This window comes from Ambystoma mexicanum, chromosome 5q (genome assembly GCF_040938575.1).
Source record: "Ambystoma mexicanum isolate Mex_15411 chromosome 5q, UKY_AmexF1_1, whole genome shotgun sequence".
Lineage (NCBI taxonomy): Eukaryota > Metazoa > Chordata > Amphibia > Caudata > Ambystomatidae > Ambystoma > Ambystoma mexicanum.
The window spans coordinates 594,552,853-594,579,155 of record NC_090933.1 but is presented as its reverse complement, the minus strand read 5'-3'; the positions used below and the strand labels follow the sequence as shown (position 1 = coordinate 594,579,155).

At 44.2% G+C, this 26,303-nt stretch overlaps 1 protein-coding gene across 5 annotated transcripts in view; it reads right to left on the bottom strand.

Moving 5' to 3' along the window:
* LYN (LYN proto-oncogene, Src family tyrosine kinase) overlaps positions 1-26,303 on the bottom strand; it is a 675,065-nt gene that overhangs the window by 52,516 nt on the left and 596,246 nt on the right. For all 5 annotated transcript variants that reach the window (XM_069621063.1, XM_069621062.1, XM_069621065.1 and 2 more), the window contains one exon: positions 15,237-15,390. In XM_069621063.1, the coding sequence (XP_069477164.1) occupies positions 15,237-15,390 (154 nt within the window). The remainder of the gene's footprint in view (positions 1-15,236; positions 15,391-26,303) is intronic.

Below are 26,303 nucleotides of genomic sequence, written 5' to 3'. Positions count from 1 at the left end.
TCCACCAGCTCATCATCCGTGTCCGGGGAATCTGGGAGAGGAGAGGAAGAGCAGCAGCATACGCAATACTCATTCTTCTAGTTTTTACACTATTATTCAGCATTGCACTATTGCGTTTGCTGTCTATATTTTTCCTTTTCATTACTGCAAACAGCAAAACCGAAGTAATAACAGGGAAGCAGTTACACTATTATCACATATCACTCCCCATTCCAATAGAGACCATAGGCCTGTTACCTAGGAGGACTCTTCGACCTCCTTCATTGCATAAGACCCTGGGCCCACCTGCACATCCTCTCAGCCTAACAGCCAAACAGCACACTTGGCGACACTTGGATGCGCGCGCAGGATGCGCGTGCGTGGTTAATTTAAAGAGAATTCTGGGAAAAAGTTGAAAAAGGGGCGTGTCTATAGCTCGCCATGCATCTAAGAGAAAAAGAGAGGAAAAAAAAAAACGTATCAGGCGACAGGTGTGCGTTCCAAGGGGCCAGTGGAAAAGATGTTGTAACCCGGGAGGAGCCACCAGCCCAGCCCAGCCCAGCCCAACCCACAAGCACTCACTATAGCCCAGCCCAGCCCAGCCCACAGGCACGTAGTAACACAGTGACACACACTTTACTTTCTTGCTTGCATAAATAATTACTGTGGATAATGAAGTCCTTAGACAAAAGTCCAACAGGCAGCGTTTCGCCGCATTAGGAGAGTAGGGCTTCCTTTTGTGCATGCAACCTTTCAGCAGAGTCCGGCAGAGTCCAGTCCAAACGCCAAACAGCACACTTGGCGACACTTGGATGCGCACGCAGGATGCGCGTGCGTGGTTAATTTAAAGAGAATTCTGGGAAAAAGTTGAAAAAGGGGTGTGTCTATAGCTCGCCATGCATTGTGGATAATGAAGTCCTTAGACAAAAGTCCAACAGGCAGCGTTTCGCCGCATTAGGAGAGTAGGGCTTCCTCTTGTACATGCAACCTTTCAGCAGAGTCCGGCAGAGTCCAGTCCAAACGCCAAACAGCACACTTGGCGACACTTGGATGCTATTTTGATTTTGGTGCAGTGGGGTGGCGTAGCTACGCCCTCCCACGCACACCTACCCCCTCTAGCCCCACCTAACCTATACCCTCTATTCCCCAACCCACCTAACAACCTCTCTACCACTCTCATCCTTCTCACACTCTTGCTTTATTTCTTACTTTCTCACTCTCGCCCTTTCTTGCTCATATTTTACTTGCTCATCATTGATGACACCCATCAATGGCTTCATCCCTTGCTCTATTCCTCTTGTCATTCTCTTGCACACCTGCAGAGCCCTTATCGCATCCTCCTTTAAAACCTTGCACTCTCCGACTGGTACCCTGATGCCTGTAAATGCACAATGCAATGAACAGTAAACGCCAAAACTATTACAGAAGCGCTGGTGTAGAGGTCAGATGATCGGAGGCTCGCTGCATGGGTATCGCAGCACCGGGAGGCAGGAATGGCGTTGGTGGAGGTTTGGCCAGATAGTCATTAACCATGCAGGAGAATAGACAGAAGGGGGGCTCTGACGAAGAGGAGGTCGTCTTCTTGCCTCCATTACCGCAGGGATCTGGTAGTGCATCGAGGAAACTGACTATTATCAGCAGGACGCTTGAGTGGGAGGTAGGAGGGTGCTAGGGGCTGGAAGGGTTATCACTGATGCCAACATTTTGTGATAACAGCGTTATTGACCTACGTGTACAACAATAAGAGTAGGCATCACCCCTTAATCAAATTATGCCCCCCCAACCGGCAAAATACCAAGCATGTGCGGCCAAATAACTACCGTAATTGACTGGCTCCCCTTCTAATGTTACATTGAAATTTACAAAAGTCTTCCTAGCATAGCTCAAGCAGAGAGAAAGCACACTCACCACGAGATTGACAGCAACTGACCCTTTCCTTATGCTCTGATGTGCATGAAACTTCATATCAAAGTAATAAAAAAACAAGTTGCTTTCGACAACAGCTACCTTGACACGTGATCACCCACGTGCAGTAAAAAGACATTTCAACTTTGATGTTTTAGACAATCTGGTGACGCTTGTTTTAAACATGCGACACGCTGTTAGAATAGTTGTTTTAGTCTGCATATAGTGGTCATTTTCACCTTAACGGTATCCTTGTCACACCCCCTTTCATTGAAAAGTGCAACAGGAAACCCATTTACTTTAGTTTGGGCTGCGACAGTGAATCAATTTCACTAGGGTGACGCAGTGTGGGTAAATGACTCCAGATGGACACTTAATGAAATTACGAAATGTAGTGCTCGTCTTATTTAGAATTCAGAAACCAGTGGCCTTTTGCTCTGAAATAAGGTTTTTTTGGGATCGATTAGGCCATGTTATCCGAGGGTGATGTACACTCTGCCAGGGCACTAATGCGGTATTATGCAATTTAGGTGGGAAACAAAAGGTGGAGGAGGTTATATACAATGAATTAGTGGTAAGCAGGGTCGCACTGGGGCATAACATCGGGCGCCAATGAAAAAGTGGTCCAGAGTTGCAAATGGCAATTCATTCCTTTTGTGACAGACTGTTTGAATAGTACCCAATCTGATACAATGTGATGCAAATTGTGCATTTTAAAGATATATATTCAGTAACACTGGGGCAAACTACTAGCAGCAGAGAGAAGTAACTCATCAAACTGGCACACATTGGCCAAAAAAGTGGCCAACCTGGACCTAAAAAACGGACCCACACAAGCATTTAGCTTTTTGGTTCGGCCATTGCTCTATAGGCCAGTCCGAGCCTGGTGTTAAGTAGTTTCTGATGATTACTTTGTTTGCCACAAACAGGGGGTGGCGGGATCGTAGCTGGGGCGGTTGGCTGGGAGTGATTCCAAAATTTCCAGCTTAGACAGAGAAGGAACGTCCACACCCCCCTCATCCACATTTACATCTCTTGAAGGTGGGAACTGAAATCGACTTAGAACGGCCGAGGCAATACTTTCCTTCATTGAAAGACAGTGAAATTGTTTTAGGGCTAATCACACGTGGGCTCTGTGCTGCAGTCTATGGAGCGTTATTGCAATGTCCCCTGTATGCTCTGAAGTTTCTTTATGGAAAACAGAGGGAGATCAAGTAATCTGGCTTATGCTGATCTAGCCTGGCGCGGGCGAAAGCCGTCATCAGTTAGACGATGAGGAAAGGGGACACGATCACAGCCTTCTCGCCGTTCTGAATAGACCTTAACAATTTAGAATATGCTACAGGAGCCAGTGTACAAAGCGTTCATGTGCTGCTCATGGCACTTCCCCCGAAGCTTACACTGAACTAATCGCTAAACAAGCCCGTAATCAAGGGTCAGTGGCGGCTTATCAGGGGATACCATGAAAGCAATGTGCAGTGCTATCGCGATTGGAGAGGTCAATCATTTGCCAGGCAACCAAATGATGCTGGGAGAATTGATTTATAAAGCAACGTTGGAAATGTTTGATGAATCATTCGGGTGTCGGTGCAATGTTCGTGTGAAAAACAAATAAATGCCCCCTTCAGAGCACAGGAAGTAAGTAGCCTGTGGTTAGCTATCGGGAAAGTATCTGTACCTGGCGATCTAAACCATTTTCATACAGACCTAATAAGCGTCCACGTCAGAGCACTTATCTGGTGTGCCCGAGAACAACGACAGCAGCCAAAAACCCTTCTCGTTTATCCGGGCTTTAAGATTTAGGGCAAGTTTCAGCGTCATCTTGCACACTTCTTGGTTTACTTCGTGTAAAGCAAAGTACGGCTCATTATGTAACAAAGGTAGCTTGACCAAACTTCCTGGTTGCGCTGAGATGGCCCCCGCGCGGCATCCTCAGACTTTTTGCTTACCAAAAAGAAGTCCTGGGTTTTGCAATATGTGCCAGGATTTCCCAGGGTTTCATGGGAGGGCGGGTTAGCATGAACACTTGTGCCCATACATTCTGCAAGCTCATTGGTGGAACAAGGCGTCAATCTGATGTTTTGGGTGAGATGGGTCCAGCCTGCCCTGATGAACAATCACAAGGTTTAAAGAGGAATCGGACAAAAAGGATCAGGTAACCCTGGGCTACCACTTTACACCATTCCAGCGCAACTAGGATACTCTGGCCATCCACGATCGCCACACCACCCAGTCAAAGAGACTAAGTCCAACCCCACCACTGCTGCAGAAAAGGAAGAAAAGTTGACCTTCCGCTGCTTTGCTCCTACCCATTACGGTGCCTAGTCCTATCTTGGTGGGTGCTGCCATTGTAGACCTTCATTTGTCGCTACCAAATTATATCCCTCTTGTGTTGGTGACTGTCACATTTGTGTCCTACTTCTATATTGCTGGCCTATCCTAGTTTTTGGTTTTGAAAATCTGGTCACCCTAAACAAAGCAAATAAAGAACCTCCCCTTCTTCTGCAAGATTATTTTCCAAGTCTGGATCACCAGCAAATGTTGGGATCAAAAGTACGGAACCGGTTTCCGAGTGCAGGAATGGCACCATGCAATTCATATTTTCCACTAATCTGAGCTGCCTTGACATAGCCAGGAAAGTGCTCACCACGCCTTCCCCTTGATGATGGCCGCATTTATTATTTTCATCAACACGGCTGTACCAAAGTCTGTGCTTACCAACGCCTTTGTAAATTCAAGAGCCGAGTACAAAAGCCAAACAATATTTCTATAGAAGTACGATTTTCAACATGGATGTATCCACGTATGTTTATGAGTTATCCATCTTGAATTTCCAGAGGCAGGGGGTAATGCAGGACCACTTCTGGCCACTGTGACTGCACTCTCTAAAAGTCTGAATGAATCCACATCCGGGCACTTTCCCCTTCAAGAAGTAGCAAAGTTTGAATGTGACGCCTACCACCAATCCCACTGCTGCCAAAATATTTCACCGGATGAGGATTCTTTCCTTAACCCCAATTCATCAATAATATGGTGGCTCGTTTACAGGACAGCTTTTTTCACAGGACAACTACTAGAGCAAAAGTGTGAAATCCTGCTCGATAAAACCTGCACGACCAACCAAATTCCACCAACATCAAAACTCAGCTTCTTAACTTCCAGAATAAGACCAGGGGATGAGCTCCAAACTGTCATGCACTTTCTTGCATTCTAGACCCAGTCAATGATGTGACCCTCCACTACATGAACGAAGATGTCCTACAGTTGGAACAGCCAGAGGCCTGGAGCATTTTAGTGAGGAAAGGGTCCAGCCTGCAAAGATACCATGGTATGACACTTATCTCCCCTGAACCCAGACAAACTGTTACCTGACCACAACCTCCTTCAGAGTCCCTCTGTACCAGTTTTGCCTCACTAGGAGCCGTCCATCAGCACTTGTACCACCTTCATCAAGGCCATGCCATCCAGGGACTTGAAGGTCTCCACTGTACCCCAGCAGTACACCAGTTATTCAGTGTCTACTCCATTAACTACTGAGGACATTAAGCATATTACCCATTTGTCCAGACACCACCATAGCCTATGGGACCTATAGAAAGAGACAGTGGCTGTCCCTAACTAAAGATGGAAATTTGACAGCTAAAGTAGCCAAAGAATGTTGATTGCGAGATAATGTTGCATTGTTCTATGCGTTTAGCCAAAAATTCTTTTGCGAAATGTTTGACTTTAAGCGAGGGCAGTAGATAACTGGATTGCGTGGGACCCACCCTAACCTGATAAAAATAATTTCCCATGTTAAAAAAGCTCAGCATCAAAGTCATCTATAACGCACCAAATTGGCCCACAGTGGCCTAAATACAGAAACCCAAGCTAGCCTACTACTGAGGTTGGACTTTGGAATTAACTTTCCATCACATGTTTGCATTTTAGAGCCACAGTGAGCCGTGTGTGGCAAAGTCAGATGTATGAGTATGGGGGCTCTGTGGGCCAAAGGAAGCTACATGCCAAGTGATGCAATCCCTGAAGTGATAAAAGGAAGTTCCTGGAGAGTTCACCCATCTCCGCCAAGCCCCACTGCCATTTCCCAAAACACCCCTCTTAAGGAAGCCCTGTGCTTTTCAGACAGCAAGATGATGTAGTGTATATACAGGCAGTATCCCACCAGAATCGGAGCCCCAAACATTGCATTATGTGAAGGATAATTATAAACAAAAAAAAAAGGAAAGAACAGTGTGAGGAGGAGTTCCCATGATACGCAGCGAAGGAGTGAGTATACTAGCTTTGCAGCGCCTGGTCCATGAGCTTGCTTGTGGGACCCGGCAACAGTCTGTATGCATTGTGCGCTCTAGCAGGGGAGAGAATGTGTACTGGCAAACAGGGGAGACAGCTTGTGGAGCCACCTGGCCATCGTGCTAGGCCTGCCAGATTGCACATCATCAAGTCCTTGACCGCAGAACACAAAACAAGTCACTAGAGAACACCATGCACAACGCCGGGGTTTGAGGGTAAAAAAAGAGGAAACACATGGGGAAGAAAAACAACAAGGGAGCATTGGGCAATTTTATGACCTCGGATTATTGAAAAAGTGGGCCAGTCTACCCCAGACTTCATTTGGATAATTACAAACCTAGTTAAAAAACACCAGAAGGACACACATTCTCAAAGTTAGGACCACGTTTTGGAGAGTTGGCGATTTGGTGAAGAGAAGTGCTGCATTTAGAGAGAGATGGAGGCATTTGTGACACTGCAAGAAATGCGCCTGGCCCAGAGCCCGCTTGAGACCATAGCCAAGACCCAAGCCAAAGATGGCTAGAAATGAAGTTGTTCAGCCTGCTGGGGGACACATACCCCATCCCCTGGAGAAACACCTAAACCAGGGGTCTGTCGGATGCTCTCGTCTGCATAGTAGTACCAGGAGCCTGCTGAGGGCTCCATATGAGGAGACTGACCCCGGGCTGGTGAGTGAAACTTAATTTCAGTCTGACAAGCACCCATACCAAAGGGTGGGGGAAGATTAAATTACTGCCAGTGAACCCTATTGATGTCCCTCAGGGTCTGCGGATAGATTCGAGCTGGTAGATGTGTGCTGCTACGAAGCCCAGAGTCGTCGCATGATCCAAGGAAAACCAAATCGGCAAGAGGGGGAATGATCAGAGTAAAAAAAAAAGAAAACATGCTGCAGGATTTAAATACTTGGAGGCTGTGTGTAAACGGAAGGAGGCCATGGGGGGAGGCAACGTTTAGCTCCTGTGAATTAGACTAGGGAATTTGGGCCATACTGGAGCTTATATAATGCAGGTACAAGTGCTCTGTCTAGAACAGGCAGCAGAAGCAAGACGGGAGCATGCTCACTCTTTATAATGCTTAGGCTTGGGACCAGCTAGTTAATTGATTGATTTGCACTCAACATCTTGAACTACTTTGGATGCGATTGGTTCATCTTACTTGCACAAATAAATTAGGTCTGGAACCTTAAGCACAGCTGAAAGGTTCCACTTTGCTGGTCTGGCAGGCATCTTACCAAAGTTCACCTTGCCCTGTTTTTTCATCTCTACCTGGAGTGTCTGAATACTAAAGTTTACTTTGGAAAGGATTCAGACTATTTGGGCGAGTTCTCGCTTGCTGGGGCTTACAGTTGACAGACTGCGGTTTTGGCTGTGATTTCATGTATGTCCACCAAACGGAAAAAAACAAGAATAAAGGCACCAAGCGTGGTGATGTTTCTGCCATGATGGCGGCCCAGGGCAAACCCAAAAAAGCAGAAGTGATTATGGTCACGCAGGTATTTAACCATCTCAGGACAATCCAATCAATGCACTCCCGGGCAACCAAACCGATCTACAGGTTCTCTTGCTGGATATTAAAAAGGAGATTCCGAACATCATTGCTGAGCTCTTCCAGAAAGTCAACAACAAAGCACTAGAGGCAGAATAGGGCATGGATGAGATGGAGAATACAGCTGGTGAGCAGGGCTATACTATTTCAGATATAACCAATAGGGGTGACGTTCTAGAGATCCTGTCTGAATCCTTACATTCCAAGCAAAAGGATGCAGAAAATCGCTCCAGGCAAAACATCAGATTGGGGGACGGGACATCCCACAGCACGTGCAAGATGCAGATTTGGAAGACTCTGCCCAGGAGCTTCGTTCTGAAACATTCCTACCTCGTTCAGAGGGCACAGAGCTAATTCATGACGGAACCCATAGAATATATCAGTATTCCAGCAGGAGAAGCATCTGGTGCCCAATATTCCCACTGGTGACCACCGGTACCAAATCAAAGAGTGATTTAATTCAGTAATGTAAACACAGTTTTCTAAGGTCTTCCATCAACATTAAGTAAACACAGGGACCGGTTTGAAGTAACCTGTTCCTGGCTTCGTAGTCAAAATGTAAGCTACTGCAGAGATTTCCCCTCTGCGCTCTTGTTCACCTACACAGACCACCCCTGGTTCAACCCTTTCTTCTACGAGACAGACTTTTCATTTGGATCAGCTAAATTATTCAAGAAGCAGCAACAGCCTATTCAGTAAAGGACTGAGGCAATGGCAAAAGTCTTCAGAGCTGGGCAAGAGCAGGAAAGATTAAATCGGGCAAAGGATCTATGGAGAGATGGCTCCGACTCCAGCGAGACACAAGCGTTTTCCTTGTACAATGTTAACCTAAGAGGATGTTACCATTTAGCTTCAGTTGGAACCTAGGTATCACTGCTGCTGTGCCATCTGATGATGGTTCATAGCTATTTTCATTGGGGTAATTCCCTTGGCTGCCTTAGATTGACCATGTCGGGTGGCCGTTGGACAAGCTGCAGAGACTGCCCAGTGTCCGTAAGAATCTTCCTTTAATTTCTCTGTTCGCAGCTGCTACTTCGCTGGGATAATTTTTGACAATCATTAACAAATGCCAACATCACTTCCTTCAAACATGCCCTGGTTGCTTACCTTTAGTCGGGGACCATTTGCTGCCTGGGACAGGTAAGGGAAGTGGTTGGGTCTGGTTGGACTTCCTCAACAATAACAAGGTAGGTTAAGCTTGAAAATCTTCCACTTTGCTTTGGGTAGGTTTGGTGTTGTATGGTTGTTATTGTTAGTTTCCTCCAGAGATCTCATTTGTCAGATGCATGGGTTATTGCAGCTCAGTTTCCAGGGCGGTGGCAAGGGAGGCCGTTTGTCCGTTTTCTACATGGCACTGGTGGTTTGTTATAAAAGTTGTAATGGGTTAAATAATGGTCATAGCTGTTGTGTCCATAGCATTCCTGAAAGTCCAGGATTTAAGCTCTCCTTTGAAGCATCCTGTATGCACAATTTGGGAACTGGGACCACCATGTTTCACGAAAATCATGTATGATCTTACCTTTGCTTTTACCTGTGAAAAGAAAAGCGTGGCCAGAGGAATTTCCTTCTCCAAGCAAGAAACCTGAAATATTCAAGTGGTAGACTTTTGGTGGCCAATTGGTTGTTGATGTGTTACTTGGTAGCCTGGTTTCACTTTATGTCCTTATTGAGAAACAAGTATTTTTCCACACACTGCACCAATTACCTCAGTTTTTCATTTTCCCCTCTTTCTGCAAAGCCGACTTGAGAATTATATAACCTGCATAGTCATGGAAAGAGAGAAGTTTATTAAAAAATTCACCCACATTCAGAGTGGTGGCTGGGAGGGCATTTGGGAATCTGTGGGAAGCACATCCTTATAAGAACATTACCAGGGGTAAGTCATTTGTCCTTCTAATGGATTGTGTCCTCCCACAATCTAGATTCCTCATCCTAGATAGACTCCCCATAGTAGTTTTGTAGATGGAAGTGGGAGAAGTGGATTTTAGTATAATGTTCTGATTATAGATTGATATTGTGCAGAACCACTCTTCCAAATCGAGCATCTTGGCCTGACAGAGAGATTAAGCAATAATGCTTTGAGAAAGTGTGGAGTGAGGACCAGGTTGCGGCATTGCAAATGTCTTGCACTGTAACAGCCTTTGGGAGAGCCAAAGGGGTTGTCACTCCCGTGGTGGAATGGGCTCTTAAATTTTCAGGGACATCTTTCCCCTCAATGGAGAAGCACTCCATAATGCATAGGATGAACCAACGCAATAAAGTTAGTATGGACCCAGCTTGGCCTAGCCTGTGGCCGGTTTAACCAATAAACAGTTGGTCATCTTGCCTGACATTTGCCATCCTAGAAATGTAGATGCTAAGAGCCCTTTTTGGGTCAACCCTGTGCAACCTTTTTCATCCTTAAAAGGGTGAGGGGGTGGATAAAAAACTGGTAAAGCTATCTTCTGTGTCAGATGGAATTCAGACACCACCTTGGGAAGGAAGGAGGGGTCCAACCCTCAAAACTACCTTCTCTTTGGACATTATTGTAAATGGCGGTTTTCATGCATCTTTAGAGACCGCCTGAAGAAGGACTGACTGTCCGAAATGCATCGGCAAGGGCCTCTGCACGACTAATAACGAAAACTGTGAAATAAAGAATGAAAAATTTTACCCATAAGACTTTTGGTTTATTGCAAATTTCTTTAAAGATGCAAATTGTAATATTATTCTATAACTGTTGTACTATGCTGTAGTATTTGCTACACCCCTGGCGTCCCCAGGTCTGGTGACGTGCTCAGAGATTCGCTCTGCTTTTGGTTATTTGTACTAATGTAGTGTATGTCAGGTTTCTGGAGGACGCCTTTAAGATTCCTTGTAGGACTGATTGAATTTAAGATTAATTTACTAGTATACACACGTGGTGCCCACCCCAAATCCCTTTACTTCACTGTAGTCACTCTTTACCCTGAACAGGGGCAGATGCACACATTAGACTATGTCTTATGAATATATTTCCAATATTAAAAACAAACATGCTTGGGCTCACAACCAACGAGGCAGAGGCCATCTTGAATCTTATTAAAAATACAGGAATAACCACCAAGTTTTCTGATCCCGCTAAATGAATCAAACAATTACAATCTCATCAGGAAGGAGATTAACACGAAATGACATGCAACAAAATTGACAAAGTATTAATCGAGCACAAAGTATACCTAGAGGCCTCTGAATGCCCTTATGCCCCACACTATATAAATAGTACAAAGAGTTTGTAAAGAAATGGGAAAACATTTGAACAAATGCTCTCTGGATTTTATCCTTCTAACCCATCCAGGAACTATCTAATGAGTTCAATTTGATCAAGAAAGAAATGGGGGATATAAAGGCAAAATTTGTTTAATCTTTCAGTACAGATGAAATTAATAAAATGTGGAAGATATTAACAACAAATTAGAGAAATATAAATCTGAACTTGAAAATAAGAAGATATGCATATTCAAATGTGACACGTATGAATATCACAACGATGAGGTATACTCTTGGATAGACAAATACAGGAACCAAGGCCAACAATTTCAGCGTAGACATTCCACAGACCAGTCCAGCTCTGACTCAGACGCGAAGATGAGATCCACATCCATAGAGGTGGATCACAAATCCATTGAGGTGTCAACATAAAACACCGCGGAGGCACAACCGTCAACATCAGTTACCCATCCGGACAGGCGCTCACACGAAAGACCTATAACATCATCAAGACAACCTTTTTTAGGTCCAAACAAAAGAAGAAAATAACTAGGAGGGGCCGAAGGAAGAGAAGGAATCCAGTAACCAGAGAGCAGATACCCGAGCAGGAGAACCTAGCGGTCAACATATCGAAACGCACAGTTATTTGGAAGTACATATCCTGCAGAAAGGCCTCAGCTTTGTCCCAACTGCACTTTTCCATAGGTGTTCTCTGCTCCCATATGTTTTCTATTGTGAACATCTGTGCATGTTTAAATTATGTTTTGGGCTGGAGGGGGTATACATACAATCGGCAAAAGTTCAGATGGCTAGCCTGGAGTATGGCATCTATACAATGGTTTACATCTCCTGGTTACAGAGAGATTGGGGTTTCTCGCTGTATTTAAGTGACCAGCATTGTGCGTGCTTTCTATGGAGCATTAGAAGGTGAAAGAAAAGAGAAGGCACCTTTCCGTTTCCTCTTGTTCACCATGGTCACCATCCCCTATAACAATCATTGGCAAAGCCAATAGCGTTGGCTTTTGTGCAAGAATGGTATAGGTGTTTGCCAAGAATTGCCATAATAGTTATACTTGGCCACAAGAAAGCAACCAGTGGAAAATGGTGCGATTACCTGGGCATTTGATAGCAGTTCCTGAAAAATGCCCATCTAACAACTATACACGAGGCAGAACTATTGGTTTTGCAAATGCTTGTTCTTTTACAAGACTTCAATGCAATAAACGGATATAAATCAAATGATTAAATGCACAATTGGTTAAGATATTTGTATTACAAAAGTAATGCATTTACAGCTGTAAAAACAATGAACTTTAAGCAGAGTGCTTAGTAGGGACACTGGCAGGCCAAAGTGTGAAGTTACTGCTTCATAGTGCTAGATCAAAGAGAGCCCGGGATAATGTGTTTTGGGTGGGGAGGGGCAGGTAGTGAGATGGAATGGGCATAGAGATTTGCATGGCCATGGACAGTCAATGGGTGGGTAAGTAAACAATACCCCCAGCCTGTTTATCCATCCTGACAGGTCACCTCCCTCCTAGCTGTACTTCCATGCTATGCTTTTAGCACATAAGTAGAGCTTCAGCATCATCTAATGGGGGAAATCAAAAAGAGCCAATCATAGGCACCATCACAGACACAGAATACACCAAAAGGATCCCAAATTATTTTACAGGAGGAAATAATCCTGCTACTCGGTGGTGGAGGCCTTCAGCCAGCAAGGCAATACGGGAATGCCAAAGAGTGGTAACTCCACCAGAGCCTGCATCAGTCCTCAACAGGTGGCTATCCCCCGCTCTGGTATCCGTCCCATGTCTCTCAAACACTACCAGAGACTCGCGCACAAGAGGAATCCAGAGGGAGAAGCGGATCCTATGCCGAATCCGACAGATTAGAGAGCAGTATTGTGGGCAAATCTAGAAAGGGGGATGAATTAAATTATTCCTTGAACATATGCGTATAATCCGGAAAATAAATTGTTCCAGCAGTTTAACGATTTCCCTTCACCTGGATTCCTTTTCATAAGATCATGGAGAATGTACTCCTAAAAAGACAGAAGGATACAAAAAAGTCCTCTTCTCCCCGCTACTTGTTCTTTTATTTCCTATTCGGGATTTTCATGCAAAATTCCCAGGACATGTGAACTTGTATGAAGAGCTAAGGGGCCTTTTATGGACAAGACAAACTTCACTCCAGATGGAGCAACTCCAGCAGAGCTGGCTGATAAAAGGATGGATGATGCCTTAAAGAACAAATATTCAGCAATGATCATCCAGGAAAGAGCCTGTTCAGGGTATGCAGCCCAAACATCTTTGCTGGACTTTCAACCCGGTTGCAGTCTAACAAGATGGGGCAGACATTGCTCCCCTTTTCAAAATTATGGAATGGCAGGTACATACCCGTCTCATATTAACTGTGACATCAAGAGGGGGCAGCATTAGGGAGAGACACCTACTGCAGCCAGAAGATATTCTTGCTCAAGGAATTGCAAAGTGGCGGTGGCCAGGAAAACGGCTTTACCAAGGTTCCTAGGACCCTCCTTCTTTGGTCCCCAATTGGATTCTTATCTGCAGGTATTCTTTAATGACTGCAAGCATGACTTGTTATACAGAGGTCAGGAGAGATCTTTTACATCAAGGCCAACTTCTCGGAGTGTGGCCGTTCCAGCAGATGCTCATTTCAAGGAAGAGGCAGAGGGTGCATACCAGCCGGGGGGTAAGAGGGGGCACCAGCTGCCTCAGTCCCTGCTAGCACACCAGCCCATCATAGCATGACTATCCAGTGGGGCTCACATCCTCCTTTCTGCTCAAGCATCACAAAATATAACAGACAAGTGGGGCTTGGAGGTGAGGCGCAAGGAGTAGTCATTGGAATTGAATTCCGTTCCTGAAACTCTACAGGTGAAGATGAAACCTGTTCACAAGAACTGGTCAAAAGAAGGAGGCACTGGTAGTGGGGATACAGAAGCTGCTAAGCAAGAGTATGGTAGTCTGTATACCTCTGGAGGTTTTGTTCTCTGCTCTTTCTGATGAGGAAACCATCAGGGAAGTGCAGGCCAGTTCTCGATCAAGGCCATCAACAAGTGGGTTGTGTATTACCCATTCCAGATGGAGTCTCCCCTCATCCCTCTCAGCAAGTGATTCTGGTGGTGCATGCAGTCGAATGGACAGCATCCATAGTTTTGAAGAATATCGACTTTCATGTTCCTATCCGGCCAGCCCATCGGAAGTTCCTCCAGTTTGCAGCTGGAAAAATGGGGTTCCGTTTTTGTGTTCTCCAATTTGGAGTAACTGCTTCCTGGTTCTTCATAAAGCTACAAGCTCCATAGGGGGCTGTTGCAGTCTGGGGGGTGGGGAACTCTGTGTACCCCTGTCTGGACGATTGGCTGATGAAAGCTCAATCGCAACACCAATGATCGAATTTTCACTAGTCCAAGCCCTGCAAGTCCACGGTTTCCAAAATAATTGGAAGAAGTTCAGAGTCAAAACTATTACTTTGAAATATGCTTGCTGTGAACACCATTTTACAGACCAGGGAAAGTGCAGCCAGAAGGCTGTATTGAGGCCAGCGAGATAGTGTCATAATTCTATAGCTTTATTCAAGAGGGCACATGCACAGACAAGAAGGAATATCAGAACAGGGTGGTTTACATTAACCAGTTATGAAAGGAGGAAAGAGGATGACACAGATATGACAAACATTAACCTCTTAAGTGCCAAGGACGAGTAAACTCAACAGTGGCTGTCAAATCCCATTTATTAGTCTATTTCATTTTTTTAGACGAACTCTGGTAAATTACTGTCGCCACAATCTATCAAAACATAATCTGAAGCAGGATCCCATTTAGCTTTTCAGCGACTTCAAGTCTTGGCACAAAATGGGTGATGCAGCCAACTACCCCACTAGCCAGGTCAGTGTCATATTACAGATGGCTTCTAAGAGTTTGCGTCCAAAGTGCTGTTGAACTCGGGTGGCAATAGTGCTCTTCTTTTGGCTGCCTTGGCATTCCCTAAACGGGGAAGCAACTCTGAATTCCTTGGGCAGGTGCTGCTGTTTGAGCCACCACTGGTGAGGACAGCTTTCAAAATCCTTTGGAATCCATACAAAACAGTATTACAACAACAGGTACTGCGTTCGCCGAGTGAGTAACAAAATAGTCAACCAGAAAGTGGCCAATAACACAGGCATGTGATGTTTCAGTGAGACTGTGCTTACAACTCAGAAGGATTATGATTGTGCAATACTAGTGTGTGCAGCTCTTGATAGAATAAGTCCTTAGGTGCAGTACCCACCTTCTCTGGCCGTGTATTCATTATCTTCGATTACCCTGGCAAGTCCAAAATCAGCAATTTTACACATCAAGGAGTCCGACACCAGGACATTTGCTGCGCGAAGATCTCGGTGGATGTAGTTCTTTTTTTCAATATACGCCATCCCTTCTGCAATCTGTAATGTGGGCAAGTAAAAATGCTGTTAACATTTGCTGAAGTCACTGGAGACACATTTTTGGCAGCAAGGCAAGTGGAACGTTACAGTTCCACTGCAAATTCCTACACAAATAGGCGTGACAGTACATAGATGAAAAAGAATGAACAACAGGAACGGAAATGCTTTCATTTTGACGTTGGCAAGTTATTGACATAATTACATCATGCGTCAGCAACAAGGTCTGACGCAGCGGTCAAGAGGGCAAGAAAAAAATAACATAATGCTACTGTGCCGTGATGGAAACTGAAAACAAACAAAGGAGGAACGTTTGACGATTAGATTTCATACATTCTTTTATCAGTAAGATATTAGATGAAGGAGAAATGTTATCCAGAGTGTTGTCAGTTATTTAAAATAGCTATGAAGACTCACTAAATAAAACACAAAACGGGGTAATTTTCTAAGTATCAAGAGCATAAAAGGTGAGGCATAAATCACAGGTAGTTTATGCCTTGCTTTTACGCTCCAGAGGATGTTGATTCTAATTGGAGTGCAGGGGGCGGAGTTAGGGCACATGACAGGATGTATGCCATGCATTCCCACTCCACCATATAACACCATGGGGTTAATTAATGGAATTAAGCCCAGAAATCGCGGAAGCGCTGAGGACACTGCGCGAGCCTGTGCACAGAAGAAACAATGCGCGCCCTGCATATTCATTGAATCTTTTGCGCAAAGTAACTCTATTTGCAAGTCGCGGCTGGAATGCCCCCGACATGCCCACACGCAAAGCAAGAAACTGGCAGATCAAGCTATCTTTGTGTGCTCCCCCAGGCGCGAATACATGATGTACCCTTCAAACAGTGCGTGGGGTCATCCGTAAGTAGGCCTGCGACTCGGGGAGCCTGTGTGCGGTCCCTCGTAAACTTATCCAGCACCCCGACAACATGCATATGAAAATTCGCACTTGACAATAACTCGATAATGTTCGTGCAAACCCATGTAAAATGTTCCTGCACCCCACTACACAGTTTATGCGTACCCCTATGTTACATCAGAACCCCAATTGAGTTTCCTCCCACCCCAAAAATCCGACATGTGATCCCACTTGCGCGCTGAAAATCCTATGTGCAAGTGTACTTGCACCAGCCTTCATGGCGAATCCTATGAAGGACTTACGCAGCATTTCCCAGCCAAGACATTGCGCGATCGATTCCATGAATATGTCTCTTCACTCGGACCACCCAATTCTTTGCAAGTTATTCCCCATTTGTGGTGTTCCGCCCCTGTTCCAGACCTCTACGCAGGCCACGCCCACCCTCTGCTCAGAGTCTTGCGCAAGGCCCTCAGCGGCTCCCACATGTGTGCCAGGCCACTGTGAAATCCACGCAAGTCCAGGAAAAGGGCTGTGCATTCGAATACACAAATCTGCGAACAGAGTTGCGCGCACAGATTTGGCACAAGTAGCTTATTTTCTGCGCTAAAAAATCCATGAATCAGCCCCCATATGCTTTGAGGCCATATGGCACTTTCATGCACTCAAAAAACTACGGATGCTTATGAAAAACGGCTTTCTTGGCACAAGCTAAAAGCAGGCAGATTCCAAAGGAATCCACTGTAAATGATGTGACTTTTTGCTCAGCACTTTCTGCTAGGCAGAGTCAGAAAACGAGACGGACAATAAAAACAAGGTGGTTTTACCTGTTTTTACACTTAACTTTTGTACTGCGTTTTCCAAATGATTGTAATTGCATGGAGGGGACCCAACAGCACATTTAGTGACAACGTTGGTGAGCGCCTCCCTGCAATCACTAATTTTTACCAAATAAGCCTGTGCTAATTAAATTTTTTCGAAAGCCCCACCCACCCCCCCGAAAAGTTCAAAACAAAAAGTTAAAAGTTTAATGATGATCTAATATGGGCTAATTAAATGTTACAAACCGATTGCTTACGGCCAATAGCAATCCCTGTGATTAGTAGTTCACACTGGAGAGGGGACGATGCATGTAAACTACTCTGTGCAAGGGCGTTCTGTCACAGACAAAGGCAACTGTGCATAAACCCTGCAAGTTGATGTGAAGCCCAACATTTTAAAAAGTACAGATAAGTAAAATGAGGTCGAGGCCAGGCTCGAAAATATCACAGTAGGGGATGATCCCTGCTGATTTTAATGATGCATGTTCCTGTCAAATCATAATATTAAACCATGAAAAGAATAAGAGCAAGGATTCTATTTTAATCAATGCCATAAAGAAGAGTATGTTCCCCGTTCTTAAATTGTCAATCGTCAAAGAACATTTAAAACCTTGCCGACCATAAACACAATAAGGTTTGGTTTGTTCAGTGGTATTAATATATTAATAAAAAGGGTAGGTGACATTATCTCCTAATTCAACTGATAATCTGACAGAACGTTAGGAAACCAGTATGTGTTAAGGAACAATGGCCCTCATTACGATACTGGCGCTAAACCATGGCGCTATTAGCACCATGGTTGGTGCCGGTATCGTAACGAGTCCGCCAATGTTCAATGGGGAATTACCACCCCATTCCAAGGTTGGCGGGGCGGTAATTCCCCATTGAACATTGGCCCTTCCCCATTCCCATTTTTGCCCCATAGGGCTCAATGGGACTGGGGAAGGCGCTAAGTACGGTACCGCAATTTTGGCTCCAAGGTCCCTTTGCGGGTCCCCACTTTAACGTCTCCCGCAAAGGGACCTCGAAGTAAGGCGCTAAGTGTTTAATGGCGCCGCAGCCTTTTACGGGCCAATGTCATCCTTAGTATCGTAAGTGTGAGGTTTACCAAGCCATACTGGTCAAGCAATTTTTAACGAATAGAGGACGTAAACCTGAAATGAGTGAACATAGCAGCACTCGCCGTGTTTAAAAAAGGGATCCAGCGCTTTACCTTGTAACTGTATAAACACGTTGGCTGCTTTAAAGTGTAAAATATTCTGGTAAAGGGCTGCAAAATTAGCTGTTATGACTATAATAGTTGAAGTTTGTGGTGTGCTTTCTTCCGGTATGCAGTAATAAAATTGTGGCAAAAATGTTGTCTTTACAACAAACAAAAAAAAAAAGAATCGCTGCAAAAATGCCATGGTTTGACCCGGTAAAGGTGTACCCCATTATAGCATTTAAGGGGAGCACGGGCTGCAGGGGTGTGCCCCGCATCCTTTACATGTATTGCGGTGGCAAAACCACTGCCTTTTTTTGTCACTATTTTTTGTGTAAACTGCCATTTTTGCCGCAATTTTAACACATGGAACCTTTCTTCCACCACTCTTCAATAATACAGCTGCCATATTGAGCTGTGAAGCACTAGGCTATGAGGGAAATATGTGTATTTGGATAAAAACTATATACGAATAACCCTTGGCATGACAACAAAACAACCCTGGTGAAATGCAACCTGATCCAGAGTATCCAGCGAATTGGACATATAAAAAAGACAATACAAATGAACAAAAGAAAGTGCAATACTGGCAATAACCATAATTGGCAGGACGGTCAGAAGAGAAAAAAAGGGTGGAATGAGAGAAAGCGAGGGGGGGTAGGGGAAAAAGGAGAAAAAAGGGGGGATAAAGTAAGGGGGATGACTATCAGAAGAGAACAAAGGAGGAACAAGAGAAAGCGAGGGGGAAAACAATAGAGGGGACAAAAAAGACAGCAAAGAAAAGGGGAATAAAAGCGGGAAGATAGATAAGGAAAGAGATAAAAAAAAGTAGGCATCAAGAAATACAATAATAAGGAAACGGTAAGTGCTAAAAAAAGAAGCTAAACTATTTTGACAAATTCTTGAAAGTTTGTAAACAGAATCTGAGCAGAAATGTGTTTTTTTGATTAAAAAAAATCTTCAACCTAATTTTAAATCAAAACACAAAATGAATCAGAAAGGTTTTCTCCTACTTTCCATACGCTAGGTTTTCGTGAGGAAAACGCTCTTTAAATCTACAGAGCTCGTCAGGAGGGTTCCTCAACTGAGACAAAAGCACCTGGATGCCATTCTAGCTCATCAAATTGCACACCATTACAACAGAGAAGGTAAGAGTGTCCCAAAATAGACTTGCGCTTGGGATAGGTTACATCCTAGCAGCGGTCCAGGCCAGTTGCCATCTATGCCAGATATCACAAGGGATTGCGCAACAGCCTGGAGGCTTTCAGGTGGGATACATTGATAGATTTTCCGCATCAGAAATAGTCTGAATTGGGCCCGCTTTGGCAGAATATGAGCAACCATGTGAAGGTTGGTATCAAATTTAAATAAAGATTTAGTTTGAGATGTATGTGAGACAATGCTGCGTCAACAGAAGACCTGTTAAAGACTAAAATCTTTAGCTGGGAATATTTCATCCAGGCCTCACCCGCGGCCAGACAACTCCAGCTTCTACTGATGGTACTCCAAGGTAAAACCTGATGGTCAACATCTCAGTCCCGATCACGTTGGTTTCTCTGCAGCAAGTCAAAGATCAGATCCAGGCATCATTGTATGGCCACTTGGAGGAAACGGCTCTTCTGCTGTAGTTTCGGCCAAAGGACCATCGCTGAATGGCCACCATATACATCTCCCTAACCCTTTTCTAAGGTGCCTAATCCCACGTCCATCTTAGGCCTGAGAGGGCCAAAGAGCAGCGGCCTGTTTAGCGCAATTACATGCAGGGGACCCCATGGCACGTAAGTGCTAATGTTGGTGGTTACCAGCATGCAATTTGCATTTCATGTGAAATGATGCGGACTTGCTCCATTGTCATCCTGCACATTTCCCATCCCTCCCTGGAAAAAAGCCGAATGCACGTTGTGTGCGCATTTGGCATAGTAGAAAAGGTCGAATCCTAACATGCTGAACAAACGGTGATGCCACCTGCTCCCCTAGTCAGCATTATTATGGGCTTCGGGAGTTGCAGGGGTGCCCCCCCCCCTTACATTAAATGCAAAGCAGGGGAGGAATGTCCTAAAAAGCATCCAAGATTTTCAGAATGCGAACAGGTCTGCTGTGCACTGCAGTTTTGAGGCTCGTGCTTTTGACTTTTTTTTTTTCACATAGATCCATGAAATAGAGGGGTATATAGGAATCCATTTGTTTTGCAGATGTAAAACGAGACGAACCGAGGACGTATGAGGAATGCAACTCGGATCTCATCTCCCTCTGTGCTCTTCCTCCATCTTGTCGCTGCAGGAAGACAGGGTACAGAGGAAAATAAAAGGTATACGCCTCGCATTGTTGATTCAACATTCGGTCCGGTTTAAAAAGTAGGCTGAGTGGGTTTTGGGGCTGGAAATGATCTCAGCATAAAAGTGGAGGGTGGGGGGGGGAGATGTTTTTAGTTATGTTTGGCGGTTAGTTTGCCCAAGAATGTCAAGAGTCAATGTACATGTTGAGCAAAAATACATTTTCGAAATGGCAGTAATGCCTAGGCCAAAAATATCTGTGGGCCAATGGTAGGGACTGGAGTATTTCTTCCGTCGACTGCTCAGTAGTCACCCAAGCAAATAACCTCTAATCTCCATAACGCACAACATCTGTCATTACAAATTCGATGAATATTCCTGAAGCAGATTTAAGGATGATTGATTGGACAGGAAGTGATCATTATTATTATTGACCATCAACTCTGCACAAATTCTTTAAATCAGAGTCAGGTCTAGGAAAATGAAGACTAGGGGGCTAACTAGGACATGCCCTGTATCGGACGACAGATCCCCTTAGAAAAAATCAAATGTTGCCTTTACACCTGCCTTCCCTCCCTAACCCCCTCATGTACTCTGTAATGAGCAGAATTGGTTATGCAGTGATTATAACTAATAGAAAACGAATGACATTTTAACGAATGAAAAAACAACAAAAATAATAATAGCCCTTCCTTATATGGCCCTCTACAATTGGTTGGCATGCTTGTACCCTTCTGGAACACTAGCAGCACATAAGCTGGTACCCCAGGGGCCAGTGGGTGGACTTGACCGTGTCTCCCCACCCAATTAGCCCAACATCTCTCATCGCTCATGCCGTCTGCCATTCAGATTGTCTTTGAACTTGTCCTTGCAAAGTATCATTGCTCCTGAGAATGAAAGGGAGTATAGGCACACTCTTATCGCTGTTCCGGTCTGTATGCCCAGCTCCTATTTCCATCCTGGACTCACATGACAGGAGACCGTATTTCCGCCGGTTTTGCAGCATTTAATTGTCTTGAATTAATAAACTTGACACTCATGGTGTTCTTTCTTGCACCTTAACAAGGGCTGATTCAGCGTCTCACGTTCACTGTTCAAGGGTAGATAACCGCTTCTTGGCCGCTCCATCCTTTGACACCGGGCCAGACAGCTATTTCAGGCCTTTCCTCGATCTTCAGCTGCTTTCTTACTGTGACACAGCTTTTCCATCCTTCTTTCTTCACTGGTTTATGCTTACTAAATATGACAACGATGTCCAGATTCTATATAATGGTGGTACTGTCAGCAGTCTGTTTATAGCCAGCCTTTATGATTACTTAATCTACTTGCCTTGCTACATATGTACAGTTCTAAAATGGTTTGCATTTTTCTGCAGTGCTCTTCACACATCCAATCCTCAGTCCGCATATGAAAGTTTACTCGATTATTTACTTCATCATCAGATTCTATAAGGTCTATGCACCTTTTTCTTCGAACATTCTTCTCAGTGCGTCACATTCATTTCTTGTGACGTCATCAGCCTCTTTTTCGCTCATTATCATATTCCTTCAAGGATCTCCTCCAAGAGATTTTCATCTCTGCGGGGGTATATCATATAGAGTCTTCTCAATGGATACCTTTTCTCAAAGACTCTGTGTAATTGGCACAATCACTGGTGATTGCCATTTCCCAACATATAGGAAGAATGCGGTCAGTGGTTGAACAGCCAGCAACAGAGGTTGTACCCCTGGGGAACACCAAAGTAGAGAAAGAAATAGAAGAGGGGAAAGACCCGAGTTGGACCCGAGAGGGTAGGTCAGTGAGAAAGGAGGTCAACCAGGCAAGGGTCTGATCAGTAATACCAAGGTTGTCGCAGAGGCTATTGAGCAGGGTGGCATGGTTGACCATGTCAAAAGCAGAGGATAGATCGAGGAGAATGAGGACAGAAAGAAGATTGGAGTCAAGATTGGAGAGCAAATCTTCACGGGTGTTCAAGAGAGCAGTTTCCGTGCTTTTGGCAGCTCTGAGGCCAGACTGGTGGTCATGGAGGAAACCAACAGATTCAGTATGTAGATTAAGCTGGGAGACGGCCACCTTTTCCATGAGTTTGCCCAGGAAAGGAGTGATGGAGACTGGGCGATAGTTAGCTGGAAAGGAAGGATGCTTGAAATTGCTTATCACAAAAAAGCATGAGAAGAAACCGGTTGAGAAGTCAAGCAAAAGCAACAGTGTGAGGCCTCCATTCTCAAAGATGTCTACAATGTCATATCCGCATGATTACATTTTCTCATTTTACAAAAATCAGCAAGGATTTAGTAAATCGTTGCAAGGGAACAGCAGATTAGCTACAAAATGATGATCGAAACAAGTGAGCCCAATGTTGTTTTTTCCAAATCAGAGGAACTCTGGCATTAAGTGCACCCAGAATGGAGGAAATTGTCTTCCTGTTATACAGGATTACCGGTGGAGAAATACAAGTAATCTACCCTGGAGCTTCAGAGAAGTGGAGTTAGTTTACTCAAAACAACCTCTGCTGTGATCCTGGATTCAGTAATTAAATGAAATGTGTTTTTTCCAAAATATCTGGGTACTGGAGGCAATTCCTAGGCGATGGATCACACAGATTTGGGAATCAGCATACATTGTTTCAGTTTAAGACACAAATGTTTGTTGAGTGCTTGTCCTGACCCTTTTGAATAACAAGAGGATTTGCCCAATAAGGCAATCTATGGTTTATACTTCTATGGTGCTTGTCTCCTTGTAAGGGCAATGCTTCGCAAATCTCCATTAGTTGAGTAGGAACAACATAGATAGATCCCCATAACTTTCCTGATGACTGGAGAGGGATTTGGCAGCCTTGTATAGAAAATGTGACTGCCACAGTGGATTTAGCAGCAGACGACTTCTCTACTGTACCCAAGAAGCAAAATCTACACAATCTCTTCATTGATAGCGAAAGGCAAGATAAAGTACATATAACCCGGCTGGTATCAGCATAGAGGTCATAGCCATACATTGCATAAAGCATTACAGCAGATTGTGTAATTATTAAAAGCATCCTGGATTAACAATCCTACATACACAGTATAAGACAAATTAATAAAATACAGATTCTCCTAAAATCCCAACATAGATATCCACATGACGGTATATTAAGAGCACTACAGAAATACAGATAAAGATAGGATTATGCATAACCTAATGAACCAAACGGCTATTACTCTCAAGTGTAGACAACACATTATAAGTAAATATTCCTTTCACTTTAGTAGCCCATCGATGTCCTTTTGGGTGCATTCAGCCCCAACCAATGGGACGTCGATTATCAGGCTCCACCCTGGAGGCCATATTCAGATTTTAACCTGGGAGTAGCTATGATATATTAGCTGTTCGACCCTCGGGTGGAACGGGGGCACATGTGAATCCATCAAAGATAACAACTGTTCTCCAGCATTGTTACAGGTAAGCAACATATTCCTTCTCCAGCATTGGATCTTTCATGGATTCAAAAGTTTTGAATAGAATAAAAATCAGTCATCAATGCATTTACACGAGGAGCAGGGAAGAAAAGCTCAGATCTTTAGAGAAAAGAAAACCATCTCCCGGAATTCTCACCTTACTGAAACAGGCATTGCAGCACTGCTCTTCCCACCCTTTTTCACTGTCGATCCAGCCTTCCAGGCAGTAGTGCTTGACAAAGGTGTGTGACGCTGCCCAGGTAGTTGACCTGCAGCTGTCTAGCAGCAGGAGGCCTGCCGACATGGCTGCCAAATCCACCATTGCGCTCATTGTGTGAGCTTTTACCGCACCCTGTAGTAGTTTCTTTGCATCCATATGAGCCTTTGCAATGGTCACAGTTATCCATCTGATGATACCTTGCTTGGAAATGGCCCTTCCAGTTTTGTGAGGGCCAAATGTTACCAGCAGTTTCAATGTCTTCTTGAGGGATGTAGGTCTATTGTGAGGAACCTGAAAGTGTTCTCCCACCTACTCCTTACAATTTGAGCCTTACATGGTACCCATGATGAAGTCCCCTGCCTAACCTTGTTGGTGGATGCAAGGGTCATCAATGAGGGCTGGGTAACACCTGTGATGAAGTTGCCTGTATAACCTTGTTCGTAGAGACTAGGGTCACCAATGTGGGTATGGTGCCACCACAACCCCCATGTGAAGGGGCTACCCAGGGCTACCTCCCATGCCATGCACAGAGGCCAGGGGCTTGCCACACTAACATCATTGATGCTCCTGGCCTTTCAAGAGAACTGAGGAACAGGATCCCCACACAGTCGACAGTGCTTGTTTGCTCTGCTTCACATGTTTGGGTACCAGAATCCACTGAGAAAAAGAGGGACATCAACTAGGAAATTTGAGAGGGTGTCAACCAATCCTCACACGAGGCCTACATTTTCATATAATGAACGCTACAAGTCAACCTAGTAGGCATTGTCAGGGTTTGACCACCAGAGAGAGGACCACCTAATGGGAGGGACTAGCCAGCCCCAAATCTCAAGGCAGAACTAGAAACTAAACTCAGGGGAGGACCCCACCAGTCAATCTCTACATCAGCTTCCTGAAGAGATATAACAGAGTTCCCCTACCACAGAGAGGAACAGGGCCAAGGTGTTGTGAGGCAGGCGGGTGAGACCTGAAAGATCTGGACTTGAGGAACACTTGGAATCAAATGACAAGGAGATGGAAAACATTGTTTCCGGGCGACCAGACATTTGAGTGCCAAAACCCTAATGGCAGAGAGGAGACGACAGACACCAGCCAGTAGCCATAGTCTAGATTCTGGGGGAGCTAATGAACTTATCAAGAAAAGGTGTTTTTTTTTTAATTTTAATAATTTTTATTGTTTAAGGAAATGATACAGATGTTCGCAAATTACAGACATGTAGAGGAGCTTATTACTAAAAGTGAACAGAGGGTAATATAACTAGTGAAGAAGTTGAATAATACCTGAAACATTCATGAAACCAATTGAGTTTTTGTACATAGTTCATGGAGCATAGTTAATGGAAGCAATAGAAATTAAACATGAATTATTGTAACCAGTTTGCAAGGAATAAATTAGGGGGAATAAGAAAATGAAAATGGGGAGACAAACAGAAAACATACAAGAGGCAAAAGGGAAGAGGGTAAGGGGGAAGATGGGTATAATGTATTATTTCATCAAACTGTATTACAATTGTAATAATAATATATGACAGGCATATGAGTGAGATTATAAGCAAATAGCTAATAGATTGAGTATGTAGGTTCAGGTGCAATGCGCAGTTACAATGAAACAGTTGATAGCGGATGAAAAAATACCATTTAGCATTGTATTTAGGGAGTGTATAGAGATCGGAAGTCTTTCCAGTTAGCAGTGATACACTTCAAGGCTATGCAAATAAATTAAATCATACAGTTTGGCTGAATCTGGGGCGATGTTTGTTGTTAAGGCTAGACTTCCCAAAAGATATTAAAAAAGGACAGCACAATATTGACAAAAGAAAATAAGCTTGATGAACCTCCAAATGTCTTGCCAAAATCTGAAAGTAAATGGACATTCGAAGAACATATGCTTATATGAGGCCGGAGTTAGACCACATGACCAACATTTGACATCATGATTAGGTTTAGCCTTTGCTAGCTTAGCAGGAGTAATAAATGCTCTATGAATAAAGAAATAGTAATGTTGTGTTATATTTGCTGAAACAGATATATTTTTGATTTTAGAGAACAAACAAAACCAAATATGATCCTCAAACCTGCATCCAAAGTCATATTCCCATTTCTGA